The sequence below is a fragment of the Scyliorhinus torazame genome, chromosome 21, assembly GCF_047496885.1.
Source record: "Scyliorhinus torazame isolate Kashiwa2021f chromosome 21, sScyTor2.1, whole genome shotgun sequence".
Taxonomy (NCBI): Eukaryota; Metazoa; Chordata; class Chondrichthyes; order Carcharhiniformes; family Scyliorhinidae; genus Scyliorhinus; species Scyliorhinus torazame.
The window spans coordinates 72,829,795-72,850,447 of NC_092727.1; the positions used below are offsets into that span (position 1 = coordinate 72,829,795).

The following is a 20,653-nucleotide window of genomic DNA, read 5'->3' on the forward strand; positions in this document are numbered from 1 at the left end:
CCAACCAGCTCCCCCGCGACCTACCCCCCTGACAACGGCACATCTTGGAGTCAGCACCTGGAACAGGGTGGCATGGCGGGGCATGTGCTGCTGGCAAGTTAGCCAGGACCATCCGGCTCCAGGGCTCTTAGAGAATGACCGCTAGGGGCATCGAAGGCCGTGGGGTGCGATTGGCAGCAGGCTCCCTCGTCCTCTGATGTGCATCCCGGGAATTACACCTAGGCACAGCGGTAAAGCACGGAAGGCCAAATACGTCGAGGACCACCATTGCTCAGCTCTCAGTGGGCTATCATCACCCCTTGCCTCCAACAGGTATCCGCTGACAGTGCTGACACACTCCCATCACCCTGGTGTGTGGTTACACAGACCCTTGAGGGTGGGTCAGGGTCAGGGGGAAGGGAGATGGGAATGGGGGTGAGGGGAAGGCTGAGGGATGGGGATGGGCGGTGGGAAGGGGGGGGGGTGGGGAAAGGGAATGACGGACAAGGCCACGTCCTATGTGAAGTGGGGGAGGATGAGGGCCTCTCTAACACTTCGGGCTTGCCGGACTCTCACTGTCGCCACCTGTCCTCCAGCCAATGGCTGGTGCTACAGGTCCTCCCCGGGCTCGTGATCCAGCCCCTCCTGGTCCGGTACCTCCTCCTCCTCCTCCTCGGAGGTGGCCATATGTTCCTCCCCTCCACCTCCAACATGTTATCTCATTGCTGTGCAAGATTGTGGAGGATACAGCAGACCACCACAAAGCGGGCGACCCTCTGGAGCGTGTACTGCACCACCAGAGCACTGGAGACATTGGAATCGCACCTTGAGGAGTCCGATGCACCGCTTAATGATAGCCCGGGTGGCTACATGGGCCTCATTGTTACGGGTCCCTGCATCGACTTTGTCGATATATATGTTTCTGGAACATACCTCTTCATTCACCTGGGGAAGGAGCTGTGATTCGAAATAAACCTGTTGGACTTTAACCTGGTGTTGTAAGACTTCTTACTGTGCTCACCCCAGTCCAATGCCAGCATCACCACATCATGGTTATCAATTGAGGCATAGATTACAAAAGCAGGGAGGTCATGATAGAACTGTATAGAACTTCTGTGAGGCCACAGCTGGAGTACTGTGTGCAATTCTGGTCGCTACATTATGGAAAGGATGTGATTGCACTGGAGGGGGTGCAGAGGCGATTCACCAGGATGTTGCCTGTGCTGGAACATTTAAGTTTGAAGAGAGATTGGATAGGATTGAGTTGTTTTCATTGGAGCAGAGAAGACTAGGGGCGACCTGATAGGGAGCAGTTGCTCCCCTTAGTTGAAGAGTCAGTTATGAGAGGACACAAGTTCAAGATTTAGGGGGAATGTGAGGGGAAACCTTTTTACCCAGAGGGTGGTGACGGTCTGGAATGCACTGCCTGGGAGGATGGTAGAGGCGGATTGTCTTAGAACAAAGAACAAAGAACAAAGAAATGTACAGCACAGGAACAGGCCCTTCGGCTCTCCAAGCCCGTGCCGACCATGCTGCCCGACTAAACTACAATCTTCTACACTTCCTGGGTCCGTATCCCTCTATTCCCATCTTATTCATGTATTTGTCAAGATGCCCCTTAAATGTCACTATCGTCCCTGCTTCCACCACCTCCTCCGGTAGCGAGTTCCAGGCACCCACTACCCTCTGCGTAAAAAACTTGCCTCGTACATCTACTCTAAACCTTGCCCCTCTCACCTTAAACCTATGCCCCCAAGTAATTGTCCCCTCTACCCCGGGGAAAAGCCTCTGACTATCCACCCTGTCTATGCCCCTCATAATTTTGTAGACCTCTATCAGGTCGCCCCTCAACCTCCTTCGTTCCAGTGAGAACAAACCGAGTTTATTCAACTGCTCCTCAAAGCTAATGCCCTCCATACCAGGCAACATTCTGGTAAATCTCTTCTGCACCCTCTCTAAAGCCTCCACATCATTCTGGTAGTGTGGCGACCAGAATTGAACACTATACTCCAAGTGTGGCCTAACTAAGGTTCTATACAGCTGCAACATGACTTGCCAATTCTTATACTCAATGCCCCGGCCAATGAAGGCAAGCATGCCGTATGCCTTCTTGACTACCTTTTCCACCTGTGTTGCCCCTTTCAATGACCTGTGGACCTGTACTCCTAGATCTCTTTGACTTTCAATAATCTTGAGGGTTCTACCATTCACTGTATATTCCCTACCTGCATTAGACCTTCCAAAATGCATTACCTCACATTGGGAAATCCACGGGCGTGAGTGTGCTGCTGGTGAAGCGGAGGATCCCGCCGATGGAGAATCTCGCCCCAGGTGTTTTTTACGTGTCTTGCATCCTTTAAAAAGTACCTGGATGAGCACTTGGCACGTCATAACATTCAAGGCTCTAGGCCAAGTGCTGGTAAATGGGATTAAGTAGGTAGGTCAGGGGTGGGATTCTCCATCTCTCCAGACCCATTATCTGATGCGGTGCGCCCCACCGACAGTCGGATCCCCCGACCCGGCAGCTGGCCAATGGGGTTTCCCATTGTGGCCACCCCCACGCCGTTGGGAAATCCGCGGGCGTGAGTGTGCTGTTGGTGAAGCGGAGGATCCCGCCGATGGAGAATCCCGCCCCAGGTGTTTTTTATGTGTCGGTGCAGAATCTATGGGCTGAAGGGCCTCTTCTGCACTGTGTGATTTTGTGATGCTGATTCTTTAAGGTTGAATTAAAGAACTTGTGTAATTGAACTGAGTGACTGAGATTAACCCTCCAGGCCTGAGCTAATGTGTCATGTTTTTCAGTGATTTTTGCAGTGGGAACCCCTACGTACAAAATTTATCCGGCAACAGGAAACCTATTCTGCAAAGTGTTGAATGCCACAGGGGTAAGTCACAAACCATTTGGTACATCACTCTCTGTGCGGCGAACGTGTGGTGACTCCCTGAGCGAATGTTGATCGAATCCGCATAGTCCAGGTCCTCTGGGTTGTTTGGCATTGCCCTGGTAAGAGTTGCCAAGGATAATCTGAGACAGTGAAGGTCGAAACTGTTAAACATTTCTCCTGCTAACATTGTCCAGATCTTATTATTGCAGAGGAGTGCACTGAGGTCACAGGCCTGGTAGACTCACAGTTTGCTATTCTCAGTCAGGTTGCTTTTGTGCCAAATGCTCTAACTCGGCTTGGATGTCACAAGTGCAGGGATGCATATGTTGACAGTTTGCTTGCGATTGTGGTGCTTAAATACGTAAAGCTATCAACAGCTTCCAGCATCACATTGTCAATGCTGATAGATGGTGCTGTGGCAACATCCTGGACCATGGCATTTTCTTACTGGTCAAACCAAATCCTTTACAAACGTGAGTGAGTCTATTGATTTGCCGCTGAAGCTGTTCCTCAGTGTGGAATGTCAGTGCGGCAGCATCAGTGTAAGTGTAAAGCAACACTCTGATTAGGATTTGGCGCACTTTTGGTCTAGGATCTCAGGTCGGCTGGGTTGAGCAACTTTTCATCAGTTTTAGTATGTGGAAGACCAGAAGGCATATGACTGTGGCAAAGAGAAGAATGCGCCAAAGACTGTTGGAGCAAGAGCACAACCCTGTTTGACCTCACACTGGATGTAATATAAAACAGGGGCAGAGAAAGCACGAGGAACCACAAAGCTAACAGCAGCTCACACTTACATTGAAGATGGTCAAGATAAAATCTGCCTTTCCCTTCTACTGTACTCCAGTGCCCTGTCAGGGTTTACAATTCCATTCGCAAAGAATTAAGTCAAGTGGCACGGTTTGTTCCAAATGAAGGTGTTATTTAGACAAAGCTCGTGCCAGCAGCAAAGCAGGTCGTCCCCATTCATTATTTATCGTTCCTGGGTCTGAAGGTCCAGGCGTCATGATCCACACTGACTCTTGTGTTGAAATGCCCCAGTAGGTAAAGATATCCTGACTTTGGGATTCTACTGATAGCAGTAGCTCCTCATAAAACTACTTTAGTGGGGGAGCATAGTCGTGGAGCAAAGATACTCATGAGGTTAAGTGCCCCTGTTTGAGATGATAGACATTTGTGGGGAGAGGTTCTACAATTAAGAGTAGCAAGTTCCTTATAGCGAAGCCGACAGCTTGCTCATGTTTCCTCTGAACTCTACCACTGCCAGGTGAACATGCAATGCTTTCTGTCAGCGAACTATTCTTGGTGAGTCGACAAGAGATGTAGAGAAGCTATGTTAATGTTCAGCCTGTCAAGTTCCATGTTGATCAAAGCTGTCATTGTGCACATTATTGACCAGCTACAATTCGTTTGCCAGTCCTGTCCACATTGTCCTGAGGTGTCTCTGACAGTTGCAGAGTTGGCATGTTGGTATCTTCTTTCCTTTTGTTTTGCTTGTTTGGCTGTTGCGATGGATCCATCCACTTATTGAGCAATTTCTAAACCCCAAGCAACCCAAACCCCAAGCTGATGAACCGTCAGCGTCTCTATGCCAATCGAGTTGGGCTTATCACCCACAAATGCTATCTCCTGTGTTGTGTTTACACTCTGCGGTGATACTGAGTGTTCATCTCCAGGGTGCAAGCCTGTGGTGCCCAAACACTAGTGTCCCCCTCTCAAACTTCCCGGCTGTGTCCAAAGAAATGCAAAACACTATATTTGGCACTGGCTTGGTTGCAGGAGTTGACAGAAAGATATTGGGTGGGAATCTCCATTCCTGAGACAAAGGGTCAGGATTCATTGATTTGCAGAACAGTACCTGGACCAACTCAGCGACCGTTGAGGGGTTAGCATCAGCGTCATGTGGAACACAATCGATTCCAATGAGAAATGGTGTCGGATTCGCCGGGTCCGTGAATAACACTCAGGAGGCTGGCAAGTTGTAGTCGCATATACACATTACACTCACCACGCACACTCATCCCAGCCAACAAAATGGCCTGGGCGACCAGTTGCCCTAAGTTCACAATGGGCGTGCGAAGCTGCATGGTTGCCTTGCAAGCCACGGCAATGGTGTTCCATGCCCATCCGCCCCGACCCCACAGCCCACCTCCTGGTCATCCCTCATCAATACCCCAGGCCCTGGCAGACGCCCCCTGGCCAGTGGCACGACTGTCAAGGGAATATGGGGGAAGGGGGGATATGGGGGAAGGGGGATATGGGGAAGGGGGGATATGGGGGAAGGGGGATATGGGGAAGGGGGGATATGGGGGAAGGGGGATGGGGGTAGGGGGAAAGGGAAGCAGGCAGTTGGGGGTCTCACTTGGCGCTGCACGGCGGGCGGCCATTTTGGACACTTTCCATTCCCCCCTCCTCATCAGCCACGACGCCTGTTTCATGATTTTAAAAGCACAAGTGAACCACACTGTCTGCAATTCGCCCCAGTGGGGGCGGAGAATCACGGAGGCCCCGGAGAATACCAGGTCAGGCCCGCACATGAAATGCCAACGGCGTTTACTATATGTGCGTTCTGAAACACATTGACGCTGCTTTCGAGGCAACGGTGAATTGCAATTTGGCTTGAAAACCAGCGGCCGCCACGGTTTCGGCATCAAAAACGATTCTCCGCCCAATCACATTTCCCAATTCCAGCATCAGCCGACGGAGAATCCCGCTGACATATTCAGACCGCCCTTGGGTCCTACTCCATATTTTATGTCAGGGTTTACTCCCTAAGTCCTGAACTCTGCCAAGGTATTGTTATGGGCCAGGGTTTAGAGAACCCCAAAGTGTATCATGGAGTTCACCTGACCCACAACTTTTAATAGATTGTGATATGGGGAGCACACGACTCACTCTACAGGTGTGGTACAGCAGAAATGGAAAAGTATTTTTTAAAGCTAAACAATGTTTAATCTATGAACTCAAGTTAACCTTTTTAAAACATACAGTGAACATCTTAGCAACCTTTAATTCAAATACAACCCCCAAAGACTACAACACTAAGTAATCCTTTAAGCATTCCTTTTAACATCCATAAGACTTAAAAACACCTTTTTACAGAAAGACCTCAGGATTAACTTCACTACTGAGAATGGTTACCACATTGAAATCAACAAATGGACACTCATAAGCTTGCAGAGATTAACACACATCCTGCAGCTTCTCCAAAACTAAAATGAAACCAAACCCACCCTGCAGCAAACAGCCTAAAGCGAAAATAAAAAGTTGACAGACAGCCCAGCTCCACCCACTCTCTGACATCACTGCAGTAATAAACACCCATTTCTTAAAGGTACTCTCACTACAGATATTTATATACACACTCATTCATAAACACCCATTTCTTAAAGGTACTCTCACATGACACCTCCCCCCCAAGAAAAAAAACCCCATCAACTTCAAGATGGTTTCATTTTTCACCTTTTCACTATCCTTTAAGAAATGCACACAATAAATATACTTTTTTGTTTCAAAAAACAACGCACGCAAACAGGTATAATAATATAGAATCATAGAATCATAGAATTTACAGTGCACCGGCTCTTTTTGAAAGAGCACCCTACCCAAGCCCACACCTCCACCCTATCCCCATAACCCAGGAACCCTACCCAACACTAAGGGCAATTTTGGACACTAAGGGCAATTTAGCATAGCCAAGCCACCTAACCTGCACATCTTTGAAATGTGGGAGGAAACCGGAGTACCCGGAGGAAACCCACGCACACACGGGGAGAACGTGCAGACTCTGCACAGACAGTGACCCAAGCCAGGAATCGATCCTGGGACCCTGGAGCTGTGAAGCAATCGTGCTAACCACTATGCTACCGTGCTGCCCATTCGCATTTTTTATGACAAAGAGCGAGATGTTTGTAGTCCAGGTGAGGTGTCAGGAGCGTCGGCTGGGGAGCTGCCGTTTACAAAGAACAAAGAACAAAGAAATGTACAGCACAGGAACAGGCCCTTCGGCCCTCCAAGCCCGCGCCGACCATACTGCCCGACTAAACTACAATTTTCTACACTTCCTGGGTCCGTATCCTTCTATTCCTATCCTATTCATATATTTGTCAAGATGCCCCTTAAATGTCCCTATCGTCCCTGCTTCCACTACCTCCTCCGGTAGCGAGTTCCAGGCACCCACTACCCTCTGCGTAAAAAACTTGCCTCGTACATCTACTCTAAACCTTGCCCCTCTCACCTTAAACCTATGCCCCCTAGTAATTGACCCCTCTACCCTGGGGAAAAGCCTCTGACTATCCACTCTGTCTATGCCCCTCATAATTTTGTAGACCTCTATCAGGTCGCCCCTCAACCTCCTTCGTTCCAGAGAGAACAAACCGAGTTTATTCAATCGCTCCTCATAGCTTATGCCCTCCATACCAGGCAACATTCTGGTAAATCTCTTCTGCACCCTCTCTAAAGCCTCCACATCCTTCTGGTAGTGTGGCGACCAGAATTGAACACTATACTCCAAGTGTGGCCTAACTAAGGTTCTATACAGCTGCAACATGACTTGCCAATTCTTATACTCAATGCCCCGTCCAATGAAGGCAAGCATGCCGTATGCCTTCTTGACTACCTTCTCCACCTGTGTTGCCCCTTTCAATGACCTGTGGACCTGTACTCCTAGATCTCTTTGACTTTCAATACTCTTGAGGGTTCTACCATTCACTGTATATTCCCTACCTGCATTAGCCCTTCCAAAATGCATTACCTCACATTTGTCCGGATTAAACTCCATCTGCCATCTCTCCGCCCAAGTCTCCAGACAATCTAAATCCTGCTGTATCCTCAGACAGTCCTCATCGCTATCCGCAATTCCACCAACCTTTGTGTCGTCTGCAAACTTACTAATCAGACCAGTTACATTTTCCTCCAAATCATTTATATATACTACAAACAGCAAAGGTCCCAGCACTGATCCCTGTGGAACACCACTGGTCACAGCCCTCCAATTAGAAAAGCATCCCTCCATTGCTACCCTCTGCCTTCTATGGCCTAGCCAGTTCTGAATCCACCTTGCCAGCTCACCCCTGATCCCGTGTGACTTCACCTTTTGTACTAGTCTACCATGAGGGACCTTGTCAAATTGAAGTCCATGTAGACAACATCCACTGCCCTACCTGCATCAATCATCTTAGTGACCTCCTCGAAAAACTCTATCAAGTTAGTGAGACACGACCTCCCCTTCACAAAACCGTGCTGCCTCTCACTAATACGTCCATTTGCTTCCAAATGGGAGTAGATCCTGTCTCGAAGAATTCTCTCCAGTAATTTCCCTACCACTGAAGTAAGGCTCACCGGCCTGTAGTTCCCGGGATTATCCTTGCTACCCTTCTTAAACAGAGGAACAACATTGGCTATTCTCCAGTCCTCCGGGACATCCCCTGAAGACAGCGAGGATCCAAAGATTTCTGTCAAGGCCTCAGCAATTTCCTCTCCAGCCTCCTTCAGTATTCTGGGGTAGATCCCATCAGGCCCTGGGGACTTATCTACCTTAATATTTTTTAAGACACCCAACACCTCGTCTTTTTGGATCACAATGTGACCCAGGCTATCTACACCCCCTTCTCCAGACTCAACATCTACCAATTCCTTCTCTTTGGTGAATACTGATGCAAAGTATTCATTTAGTACCTCGCCCATTTCCTCTGGCTCCACACATAGATTCCCTTGCCTATCCTTCAGTGGGCCAACCCTTTCCCTGGCTACCCTCTTGCTTTTTATGTACGTGTAAAAAGCCTTGGGATTTTCCTTAACCCTATTTGCCAATGACTTTTCATGACCCCTTCTAGCCCTCCTGACTCCTTGCTTAAGTTCCTTCCTACTTTCCTTATATGCCACACAGGCTTCGTCTGTTCCCAGCCTTTTAGCCCTGACAAATGCCTCCTTTTTCTTTTTGACGAGGCCTACAATATCACTCGTCATCCAAGGTTCCCGAAAATTGCCGTATTTATCTTTCTTCCTCACAGGAACATGCCTGTCCTGTATTCCCTTCAACTGACACTTGAAAGCCTCCCACATGTCAGATGTTGATTTGCCCTCAAACATCCGCCCCCAATCTATGTTCTTCAGTTCCCGCCTAATATTGTCATAATTAGCCTTCCCCCAATTTAGCACATTCATCCTCGGACCACTCTTATCCTTGTCCACCAGTACTTTAAAACTTACTGAATTGTGGTCACTGTTACCGAAATGCTCCCCTACTGAAACATCTACCACCTGGCCGGGCTCATTCCCCAATACCAGGTCCAGTACCGCCCCTTCCCTAGTTGGACTGTTTACATATTGTTTTAAGAAGCCCTCCTGGATGCTCCTTACAAACTCCGCCCCGTCTAAGCCCCTGGCACTAAGTGAGTCCCAGTCAATATTGGGGAAGTTGAAGTCTCCCATCACCACAACCCTGTTGTTTTTACTCTTTTCCAAAATCTGTCTACCTATCTGCTCCTCTATCTCCCACTGGCTGTTGGGAGGCCTGTAGTATACCCCCAACATTGTGACTGCACCCTTCTTATTCCTGATCTCTACCCATATAGCCTCACTGCCCTCTGAGGTGTCCTCTCGCAGTATAGCTGTGATATTCTCCCGAACAAGTAGCGCAACTCCGCCTCCCCTTTTACATCCCCCTCTATCCCGCCTGAAACATCTAAATCCTGGAACGTTTAGCTGCCAATCCTGCCCTTCCCTCAACCAGGTCTCTGTAATGGCAATAACATCATAGTTCCAAGTAGTAATCCAAGCTCTAAGTTCATCTGCCTTACCCGTAATGCTCCTTGCATTAAAACATATGCACTTCAGGCCACCAGACCCGCTGTGTTCAGCAACTTTTCCCAGTCTGCTCTGCCTCAGAGCCACACTGTCCCTATTCCCTAGTTCTCCCTCAATGCTCTCACCTTCTGACCTATTGCTCCCGTACCCACCCCCCTGCCATACTAGTTTAAACCCTCCCGTTTAGGTTAGTGGGGGACAGTTTCAGGTACTTAGGGATACAAGTGGCGTGTGACTGGGGCCGGTTACACAAGTTGAACTTGTCCTGGTTGGTTGAGCAGATGAGGGGCGAGTTTCAGAGATGGGAGGCGCTGCTGCTGTCGCTGGCTGGGAGGGTGCAGACAGTCAAAATGACGGTGCTACCGAGATTTTTATTTGTATTTCAATGTCTCCCAATTTTCATCCCGCGGTCCTTTTTAAGAGGGTTAACAAAATCATCCTGGGCTTTGTGTGGGCGGGTAAGTCCCCGCGAGTGAAGAAGGTGATGCTCGAGAGGAATCGGGGGGAGGGGGGGGCTTGCCCTGCCAAATTTCAGTAATTACTACTGGGCGGCTAACATAGCCATGATAAGGAAGTGAGTGGTGGGGGTGGGGTCGGTTTGGGAGCGGATGGAGGCAGCTTCATGTAGAGGCACCAGTTTGGGGACATTGATAAAGGCACCTCTGCCGTTCCCGCCGGCGAGGTACTCCACCAGCGGTGGTGGCGGCCTTGAGGATCAGGGGTCAGTGGAGGAGGTACGTTGGAGCAGTGGGAGCATCGGTCTGGTCCCCAATATGTGACAACCACAGGTTTGCCCCGGTGAGCTTGGGTGCGGGGTTTCGAGTATGGCGAAGGGCGGGAATTGAGAGGATGGGGGACCTGTTCTGAGAGGGGAGCTTCCCTAGCTTCAGGCGCTGGAGGAAAAGTTTGGGCTGGCAAGGGGGAACGAATTTAGATGTTTTCATCGCAGGCAGGTATCATCCTTCCCACTCCTGCCACTAAGGGGGATCCAGGATAGGGTAGTGTCTAGGGGATGGGTGGTAGAGGGGAGCGTCTCAGACATCTACAAAGAACTTATGGGGGTGGAGGAGACGCAGACCGAGGAGCTGAAGCGTAAGTGGGAGGAGGAGCTTGGTGGTGATATGGAGGATGGCTAATGGGCGGACACGTTGAGCAGAGTCAACGCGACCACAACATGCGCCAGGCTCAGCTTGATCCAATTCAAGGTGGTCCACCGGGCCCACATGACAGTGGCTCGGATGAGTAGATTCTTTGGGGTGGAGGACAGGTGTGTAAAATGTGCGGAGGACCAGGGAACCATGTCCACATGTTCTGGGCGTGTCCAAAACTTAATGGATATTGGCAGGGGTTTGCGGACGTCATTTCCAGATTATTGAAAACAAGAGTGACAATGAGTCCAGAGGTGGCGATGTTTGGGGTGTCGGAAGACCTGGGAATCCAGGAGGAGAAAGAGGCAGATGTTCTGGCCTATGCTTCCCTGGTAGCCCGGAGACAGATACTGCTAGCTTGGAGGGACTCAAAGCCCCCGACGTCGGAGACCTGGTTAACTGACATGGCGAACTTTCTCGGCCTAGAGAAGATTAAGTTTGCCTTGAGAGGGTCACTGTTAAGGTTCGCCCGGAGGTGGCAACCATTCATCGACTTCTTGGTGGAGAATTAATCGTCAGCAGGGGATGGGGGGGGGAGTGTAGCGTAGAATAGGCGGTCAATTAGGCGGATTGTGGTGGGATGGGAGTCGGGGATTGCACTATGATTATTGTTCTTTGTACATTGTTTTTATACTGTAATTCCAAAAATACCTCATTAAAAATTGTTTATTAAAAAAAATAATAATATAGTCCATTTTTGTTCCTCTTCCTCCAACTGAAATCCTTCTCGATTGACATATCTTTGAACAAGAAGGTCTCTGCACAATCCATCCATTTCTCTACGCCTCGGCATTTCTCTTTAAAGTACTTTAGTTCAATCTGATCACAGAGTCCCTTGTAATTTTCCAACACAGGAGCATTGATTGTCACAGCTTTCAGGCAGTCAAATGCCTGTTGAAACTCCGCTGTCCACTGAAATTTTTGACGTTTTTTCAGCAAGTCCATCAGTGGAGCAACCACACTACAAAAATGTTTCACAAATGTTCGATCAAATCCACTCACGCCAAGAAATCGCATTATTTCCCTTCGTCTTGAGGGGATCGGAAACTCCTCAATACATGTTGGTTTGACATCCCATGTGATCATTCGACCCTGTCCGATTGTATGGCCAAGGAAAGTGACTTGGGCTTTTCCAAATTCACTTTTGGCTAGGTTTATCACCAAACCCACCTCCTGAAGTCGATCGAATAACTCAATCAGATGTTTTAAATGTTCTTTCCATGTCTGGCTGAAAATTACCAGATCGTCGATGTATACTGCACAATTGGGTAATCCTGAAACGACTTTGTTAGTTAGCCGTTGGAATGTTGCTGCGGCGTTTTTCATGCCAAATGGCATAACTTTGAATTGGTATATACCATCTGGAATCACAAAAGCTGAAATCTCCTTTGCCCTTTCGGACAAACGTACCTCCCAGTAACCTTTAAGTAAATCCAGTTTAGAAATAAAAGCTGATTGTCCCACTTTCTCAATGCAATCCTCCAAACATGGGATAGGGTAAGGGTCCATCCTTATAACTGTATTAACCTGTCTATAGTCCATTGGGTACCGTCTGGTTTGGGTACCATCACTATGGGTGAGCTCCATTGGCTGAAACCCACTTCAATTATGCCATTTTTAAGCATACTCTCAATCTCTTTGTTAACCTGTGCCAATTTTAAAGGGGTAAGTCTATATGGATGTTGTTTGATTGGAACAGCATTCCCCACATCGATATCATGTATAGCCATTTTAGTACTTCCCAATTTATCTCTACAAACTTGCCCATGTGATATCAATACCTCTTTCAGGTCAGTTTGTTTTTCCTCTGGAAGGTAACTCACCAATTTATCCCAATTTTTAAGACCATCCTCGTTTCCCAATTTAATTTGAGGTATGTCAAATTCACAGTCATCTGTATTTGGTTCATCACTTTGAGTTAGAATCATTAAATCCTCCTTTTTCCCTCCTTCCCTTTCAAAGTACCTTTAAGCATATTCACATGACACACTCGGTGAGTTTTCCTTCTATCCGGCGTTCGTACTACATAATTCATCTCACTTAATTTCCTTTCAATCTGATAAGGTACACAAAACCTTGCTTTTAAAGGTGCACCTACCACTGGTAATAATGCTAAAACTTTATTTCTACTGGCAAAACTACGAATTTTGGATTTCTCGTCCGCTACCCATTTCATCACATTTTGTGCAACTTTTAAATGTTGTCTAGTCAATTCACCTGCTCTATTTAATCGTTCCCTAAAATTTGACACGTAATCCAATAATGTAATTTCCGATTTCTCACTCACCAATTTTTCCTTAATCAATTTAAGTGGTCCTGTTATCTCATGACCAACAATTGGTTCAAAAGGACTAAATTTGGTTGATTCATTAGGTGCATCCTTAATTGCAAACAGTACGAATGGAATTCCTTTATCCCAATCCTCTGGATAATCTTGACAATAAGCCCTCAACATTGTCTTTAATGTCTGATGCCACCTTTCTAACGCTCCCTGCGATTCTGGATGGTACGCAGTTGATTTAAATTGTTTTATTCCTAAGCTATCCATAACTTCTTTGAATAACCTGGAGGTAAAATTTGATCCTTGATCCGATTGTATTTCTGTGGGTTGTCCATATATAGTAAAGAATTTAAGTAACTCCTCCACAATCTTTTTGGCTGTAATATTACGTACTGGAATGGCCTCTGGAAACCTAGTAGACATATCCATTATCGTCAAAAGATATTGATTCCCACTTTTTGAGTTAGGAAGCTGTCCTACGCAATCAATTAGGACCCTTGTAAAAGGTTGCTCAAATGCTGGAATGGGTATTAAGGGTGCTGGTTTTATCACTGTTTGAGGTTTCCCTATCACTTGACATGTGTGACATGATTGACAAAATTTAACTACATCTTTATGTAGTCCAGGGCCAATAAAAAAAATTCTGGATTTTAGCTTGAGTTTTCCTTATTCCCAAATGAGCTCCCACAGGTACCTCATGTGCAACTCACAACACCTCCTTTCGATACCCTACTGGCAATACTACTTGAACTTCTGCCCACTTTCCATCCACCTGCACATGTAACGGCCTCAATTTTCTCATCAAGACATCACTTTTACGGTAATAATACTCTGATATACACTCCGATTCCTCTTCCGTATATGCTTTCTGATACAACTTCTACATCTTTCTGCTGTAACTCCGCCAATTTTCTTGAACTAAAATTATCCGCCTCATCCTCCACCTGTTCTTGTTCTTTTTCAACCATCTGATCAAAAATCGTTTCTGATAATTGCACTTCAACTTCATCTTCACTCTTTGATTTCTCCTCTTGTCTTAACCTGTGATTTTGCGACCTTGTTACTACACAATCCGGAAAAATCCTAGGATACTCTTCCTTCAACACTTCAGTTGTCTGATTTTCCACTGGCTTATCAACCACAGTCGGCATCACTCCCACCTGCAATCCAGCTATATCATTACCCAAGATAAACTGTATTCCTGGACAAGATAGTTTCTCTATTACTCCTACTACCACTTCACCACTCTTCACTGGACTTTCCAATCTTACCTTCTATAATGTAACAGTACTCTTCTCAACCTGAATTCCACATATTACCACTTTTGCTGGCAATATTCTTCCCAAACTACATAACTCATCTCTTACCATTAAAGATTGACTAGCTCACGTATCTCTTAAAATTGTGACTTATTTACCTGCTCCTCCTGATACACATGATTAAACTTTACCCACACAAGTAAATTCTTTAAAGAGATCTGGCACCTTCTTGTCAATCACCTCTTGATCAGGCTTTACAATCTTTTGCACCTCCTTCGCTTCACTTGGGGTTTCCTTTACCACTTTAACAAACCCCATTGTCTTATCCTGTTTTGCCACATCAGCCTTCCCAGTGCTTTTCTTCAACCACCAATACTGTGACTTTACGTGGCCTAGTTTATTACAGTGAAAACATTTGAAACATTTCATGTCCCTTCTACCCTCCTGGATTTCTTTTTTAATCTGAGGTACACTCTCCTTATTATCTCCCATCAGATCACCTTTACTTTTACCATCATTTCTCATGTCCCCAGTTTCTATCCCTCACAGGCTGAAACTGATGTTGGAAACCAAGCCTTGATTTATGAACTAATTCATAATCATCTGCCATTTCTGCTGCTAACCTCGCAGTTTTAACCCTCTGCTCTTCCACATGAGTTCTCACGACATCAGGAATTGAATTTTTAAACTCCTCCAAAGCATAATTTCTCTGAGAGCTTCATACGTTTGGTCTATTTTCAAAGCCCTTACCCACCTATCAAAATTACTCTGTTTGAGCCTTTCAAACTCCATGTATGTTTGACCAAATTCTTTCCTTAAATTTCTAAACCTTTGTCTGTGAGCTTCAAGCACTAGTTCATATGCACCGAAGATGGATTTTTTCACCTCCTCAGACGTCCCAGATACCTCCTCCGGTAGTGATGCAAACACTTCACTAGCCCTACCTACCAGCTTTGTTTGAATCAGTAATACCCACATGTCCTGTGGCCATTTCATTTGTTTAGCTACCTTCTCAAATGAAATGAAAAAGGCTTCCACGTCCTTCTCGTCAAACCTTGGCAATGCTTGGACATATTTAAATAGATCCCCACCAAGCCTTCGACTATGACGCTCTTTCTCACTATCCTCATCACTATCCTCCAAGTGTACGTTTCCCTTTAAGTCTGCCAATTTTAACTGCCTGTTATGTTTCATAGCCATTTTCTGAAGTTCAAACTCTCTCTCTTTTTCCCTTTCCTCTCTATCTCTTTCCTTTTCCTCTCCATATCTTTCTTTGTTTCTTTCTTTTCCCTCCTTTTCTTTTTCCCTGATCTGTATCTCTCTTTCTCTGTCTTTTTCTCTCATTGCATATTCAAGCTGCTTTAATTCATTTTCATGTTCAAGTTGCTTAATCTGCAACTGGATCTTTGCTATTTCTAATGAGTCAGACTGTATCTCAGGCAACTTTAAATGCTTAGCCACCGCCATAATTACCTCATCTTTTCGCATTTTGTCAGCTAATGTTAACTGCAATGTTTTTGCCAAATGTAACAGTCTGCTTTTAGTCTCTGTCTGTAAGGTACTGTGTGTGACCGTCTCCACCCCCAAAAACTTCAGAGCCTCTGAAAGAGCCATTGCCCACAACACACTCCCGACTTAAACTAAAATACCACACCTGAAAAGTAACCACAATATGCTCACCCCTCACTGTCTTTATGTTCACGAAGCCAATCCAATAGATATACTTTTATCCCGGACGAGCCCCCAATTTGTCATGGGCCAGGGTTTAGAGAACCCCAAAGTGTATCATGGAGTTCACCTGACCCACAACTTTTAATAGATTGTGGTGTGGGGAGCACACGGCCCACTCTACAGGTGTGGTACAGCAGAAATGGTAAAATATTTTAAAAAGCAAAACAATGTTTATTCCATGAACTCAAGTTAACCTTTTTAAAACATACAGTGAACATCTTAGCAACCATTAATTCAAATACAACCCCCAAAGGCTACAACACTAAGTAATCCTTTAAGCTTTTCTTTTAACATCCATAAGACTTAAAAACTCCTTTTTACGGAAAGACATCAGGCTTAACTTCACTACTGAGAACAGTTACCACGTTGAAATCAGCAAATGGACACTCATAGGCTTGCAGAGATTCACACACATTCTGCTGTGATTGCAGCTTCTCCAAAACTAAAATGAAACCAAACCCACCCTGCAGCAAAAAGCCTAAAGCGAAAGTAAAAAGCTGACAGACAGTCCAGCTCCACCCACTCTCTGACATCACTGCAGTAATAAAAACCCATTTCTTAAAGGTACTCTCACTACAGATATTTATATACACACCCATTTATAAACACCCATTTCTTAAAGGTACTCTCACATGACAGTATCCATAAGGCAGTGGACTATTCAGCAATAGCTGCGAGCTTCGTCCATGAGTGCTGGGCCATGTCTACATGCTGGTGGGCCTGTACATTGCATGTGGGCCGAACCTCCTCCGAATTTTTCTGAAGCTTTGGTCTGGAGCTGCAAAAGATCTGGTTCTGTGTCGCCATGAGGAAGCACAACTGAGACTTGTGAATGAAGAGGTTGTATAATGACAGGGCGGGACTTGCACTATTTTGGCTCATTTTTTCAGATTGCTACTATCACATGGTATAGACGGGAAATGAATAGCAAAGTAGCACATAAAAGTGTAAAATATGGTAACTGTCTTCCTCCACTCACCAGATGCATCATATTGGCCTATTGGACACAAAGGTGTTTGATGGGGACAGTGGAGAGGGAGCTTTACTCTATATCTAACCTCGTGCTGTACCTGTCCTGGGAGTGTTTGATGGAGACAGTGTAGAGGAAACTTTACTCTGTATCTAACCCCGTGCAGTACCTGTCCTGGGAGTGTTTGATTGGGACAATGTCGAGGGAGCTTTACTCTGTATCTAACCTTGTGCTGTACCTGTCCTGGGGGTGTTTGATGGAGACATTGCCGAGGAAGCTTTACTCTGTATTTAATCCTGTGCAGTACCTGTCCTGGGTGTGTTTGATGGAGACAATGTAGAGGGAGCTTTACTCTGTATATAACCCTGTGTTGTATCTATCCTGCTAACATTTGATGAGGACAGTGTAGAGCGAGCTTTACTCTGTATCTAACATTGTGCTGTACCTGTCCTGGGAGTGTTTGATGGGGACAATGTAGAGGGAGCTTTACTCTGTATCTAACCCCGTGCAGTACGTGACCTGGGAGTGTTTCATGGGGAAAATGTTGAGGGAGCTTTATTCTGTATCTAACCTTATGCTGCACCTGTCCTGGGAGTGTTTGATGGGGAAAATGTTGAGGGAGCTTTACTCTGTATTTAACCCTGTGTTGTATCTATCCTGATAACATTTGATGGGGACAGTGTAGAGCTAGCTTTACTCTGTATCTAACATTGTGTTGTACTTGTCCTGGGAGTGTTCGATGGGGACAATGTAGAGGAAGCTTTACTCTGGATCTAACCCCATGCAGTACCTGACCTGGGAGTGTTTGATGGGGACAATGTAGAGGGAGTTTTCCTCTGTATCTAACCCAGTGCTGTACCTGTCCTGGGGGTGTTTGATGGGATAGTGCTTTACTATGTATCTGGCCCATGAATTAGCTGACCATATTCTATGCCAATCACTATTGATAAGCATTAAAAACATTTTGATAAATATGTGCGAATCATGCCTATTACATCACTGAATATGACAGGCACCCATCGTGAAATGGGGTGAAGTTGCAGCTGGTGTTGTGTCTGACTCTATAAGGCAGATAACCCTGTCCTATTTGTGTTGAACAGAGTGCCATCATAAACAAGATCAAATGGTACGTGAGTAAAAAGAAAGGTGGAGCTAAGGAGCATTGGCTGGATTGGGCTGACGAGAAATATGAGGTAGGTAACTCAGTTATCCCGGTTGCCATGACAGTACCATACACAGAAATGGATTGAATAATATGCCTTGAGATTCTTGGCTCGAAACAGACAGATTTTTGCTGAGGTGGAGGGACTGAACGATAGTTTGCTGCTGTGATTTCTCTCTTCAGACTTAACAGCCTTTTCTCCATCTCAGATATATTTGCAAATGATAATCAAAATATTCTTTCAAAAAACATAATTGTTTTAATGTCCCGATAATTTTTCTCCAGTGTATTGCTCACAGCAGAGAGCTGGAGAATAGACTTGAATATTTGGAGACTCCAGGGCAATCCTGATGGATTGACAACTCTGAACCCCACCCTGATTCCCTGACACAGAATAACAGGTAGAAATAATTTGTAAGTGTTGTCTTTGTTACTTGTCTTTCCATGTGTTTCAGCCAGAGATCATTACCGATGCAAAGCGGCTGTACAGCGTGTTGGCATTATACCCACTGCTGCCCATGTATTGGGCACTTTATGAGCAGCAGGGCTCACGATGGACACTTCAGGCCCAAGAGATGGACAGGAACGTGGGATCCATCAAGCTGAAACCTGACCAGCTACAGGTATATCCCTTGCTCAGATCCCCCAGCAGTGACGGAGCCCAGCCAAGCTGCTGGCTTAACTGATTCCAGGGGCAGAAACAAACTTAATAACAACTTAAGGCGATGACAGATTGCGAGGCCCTCAAACTCAAGGGGTCTTCTCTGACATCCTGGATGTCACCGAGTGAGGTACAGATTGTGGCTCATACAATAGTACGGGAAAGGGGCTATGTGGAGTGTGAGGAACAATGGGATTTGTATTAGATTGTTCTAACAAAGAACATGAACCCATAATCACATGGAGAGAACCTGGATGATAAAACCATAGAATGATTACTGTATAGAATAAGACTATTTGACCTGTTGTGGCTTTGCAGGTTCACCACAAGAGCAATTCCCCCCCCCCCCCTTTCCCCATAGCCCTGTAATTTCTTTCTCTTTAGGTACTTATCCAATTCCCTTTTGAAAGGTGCGGTTGAATCTGCCTCCACCGCACTCTCAGGCAGCGCATTCCAGATCCTAACCACTCACTGTGTGAAAAAGGTTTACTCATGTTACCATTGGTTCTTTTGCCCTCCCCTTATATTCTTCGGCCAATGGGAACAGTTTCTCCCCAACAACTCTGTCTAACCCCCTCATGATTCTGAACATCTCTGTCAAATCTTCTCTTCGACTTTTCTTCCAGAAGGAGAAAAGCCCCAGCTTCTTCAAAGTTTCCGTGCCACTGAAGTTTCTTATCCCTGCAAATATTCTTGTAAATCTTTCCTGCAGCCCTCAAAAGCCTTCACAATATTCCTGGAGTGTGGTGCCCAGAATTGGGCAATGATACACCAATTCAGGGCGAACTAGTGTTTCATGAAGGTTCCTTATAACTTCTTTGCTCTCCGTCTCTCTAAAGCCCAGGATCCTGTGTCTACGATCTCACCGTCCTGCCACCTTCATTGATTTGGTAACATATCTGTTGCTGCACCCCATTTATAATTGTGACCTTTATTTTTCCTCACCTTTTTGGTACTAAAATGAATCACTGTACACCACTATGTATTAAGTTACATTTACCACCTGTCTGCCCATAATAATAATAATCGCTTATTGTCACAAGTAGGCTTCAATGAAGTTACTGTGAAAACCTCTAGTCGCCACATTCCGGTGCCTGTTCGGGGAGGCTGGTCCGGAATTGAACCTGCGCTGTTTGCCTTGTTCTGCCTTACAAGCTAGCTGTTTAGCCCACTGTGCTAAACCAGCCCCTCCAGCCAGCCTATGTCCTCTTGAAGTCTATAACTATCCTCCTCATACTTCACAACACTTCCAAGTTATTGCAAATGCAAATTTTGAAATAATGCACTGCACGCCCAAATCTAAGCCATTAATAACGATCAACAAAAGAAATGGTCCTAGTACTGATCCCTGGGGAACCCCACTCTATATACCTTCCTGCGATCTGTTCCTGTCACTCAGCCAACTTTGTATCCATACTGCCATTGTCCCTTTTATTCCATGGGCTTCACGTTTGCCGATTATGTCACACTTTATCAACATCTTATGGAGGTCCACATACATGGGGTGCATTTCAGCGAACTCAAGTTAAAGTTCGCTGACCTCTCCCTCACCATCTCCCCCCATCTCTACCTGGAAAATGCTGCCCCTCTGGGCCTGACCACTGATAGTGCATACCTGACACCCAGGCACCCTGGAACTGCCAGCCTGGCAGCCTGGCTGTGCCCCTTCCACCCTGGAAGGGCCAAGGTTGCACTGCTAGATATCCTTGAGGCACTGTCTGGGTGCCAGGCTGGCAGTGGCAAGGTGCCCAGGTGCCGGGGGAGTGGTAA

General features: G+C 46.1%; 1 protein-coding gene across 4 annotated transcripts in view; it reads left to right on the forward strand.

The window, feature by feature from the left end:
- Nucleotides 1-20,653, forward strand: part of LOC140398353 (solute carrier family 15 member 2-like) — a 689,895-nt gene that overhangs the window by 523,594 nt on the left and 145,648 nt on the right. For all 4 annotated transcript variants that reach the window (XM_072486942.1, XM_072486941.1, XM_072486944.1 and 1 more), the window contains 3 exons: nucleotides 2,782-2,864; nucleotides 18,161-18,253; nucleotides 18,678-18,845. In XM_072486942.1, coding sequence (XP_072343043.1) covers nucleotides 2,782-2,864; nucleotides 18,161-18,253; nucleotides 18,678-18,845 — 344 coding nt within the window. The remainder of the gene's footprint in view (nucleotides 1-2,781; nucleotides 2,865-18,160; nucleotides 18,254-18,677; nucleotides 18,846-20,653) is intronic.